Here is a 767-nt window from a genome sequence, read left to right as displayed (position 1 = left end):
TATATATATGTAGAAAAAAAGAATGAAGAAAGGCAGCTATTTGCAAAACAAAACGCTTCCCTGAAAACCCTCTCTTCTGAAACAGAGCTGAACTGTAAAACAAGCTCTCCTTACCTCCTGTGTGTGTGTTATAGTAATAGGTATGGCCATCTTCAGTGACACCTTCTACCCACTCTGCTGCCTAAGGAAAAAAGATGCAGGAGCTAATTAACAACTTTTAAGGATCAGCGAAAGCACCACTTCTAAGACTATTCAACCCTTGAGTATTTTTGGTTCATGGTAATTTTACTGTTTTAAAGCTTGAATCCCTAAAGTTGTTTTCAAGTATTCCCTCTGACTCCAACGAGATTGAATTGCTTAACTTAAAATACTGCAAACGCACATACACAATTTTTTTCAAACAGTGGATAATTAGTATGAGGCAGTAAATATTGCCATACAGTTCAAGTTATTATATAGGCAAATATTTTACACGTTTTTTATTCTCCAAAGAATTCACCCCTGAGGTTGTAATTTCCTGTTTGTGTCATTGTCTTTAGTAGAGACTGATAAAAAATTTTCTCTGGAAGACTCAGGGTTTTCAGGGCTACAGAAAAGCAATACCAATAAATACCATCACAAGCTAAACATAAACAAACAAACAAAAACTTCTAAAATTTATCTCAAAATAGATCTTCACCAAAAATTGTTGAAGAATCAAACTTTGCATGAATTCATGCCAATGAACTTACTTCTTTAGTACAGCACTAATTTCAGCAAAGCACAGT

The 767-nt window shown here is 34.4% G+C and overlaps 1 protein-coding gene across 1 annotated transcript in view; it reads right to left on the bottom strand.

Moving 5' to 3' along the window:
• Positions 1–114: 114 nt before the first annotated feature.
• LOC103770037 (WW domain-binding protein 4-like) overlaps positions 115–767 on the bottom strand; it is a gene marked incomplete at both ends in the record, with an annotated part of 7,819 nt that continues 7,166 nt past the window's right edge. Inside the window, one exon of the mRNA XM_008937285.1 lies at positions 115–181. Coding sequence (XP_008935533.1) covers positions 115–181 — 67 coding nt within the window. The remainder of the gene's footprint in view (positions 182–767) is intronic.

The sequence above is a fragment of the Merops nubicus genome, unplaced genomic scaffold (genome assembly GCF_000691845.1).
Source record: "Merops nubicus isolate BGI_N331 unplaced genomic scaffold, ASM69184v1 scaffold50933, whole genome shotgun sequence".
Lineage (NCBI taxonomy): Eukaryota > Metazoa > Chordata > Aves > Coraciiformes > Meropidae > Merops > Merops nubicus.
Note: the sequence above shows the minus strand (reverse complement) of the source record. Positions and strands in the feature narration are given on the sequence as shown.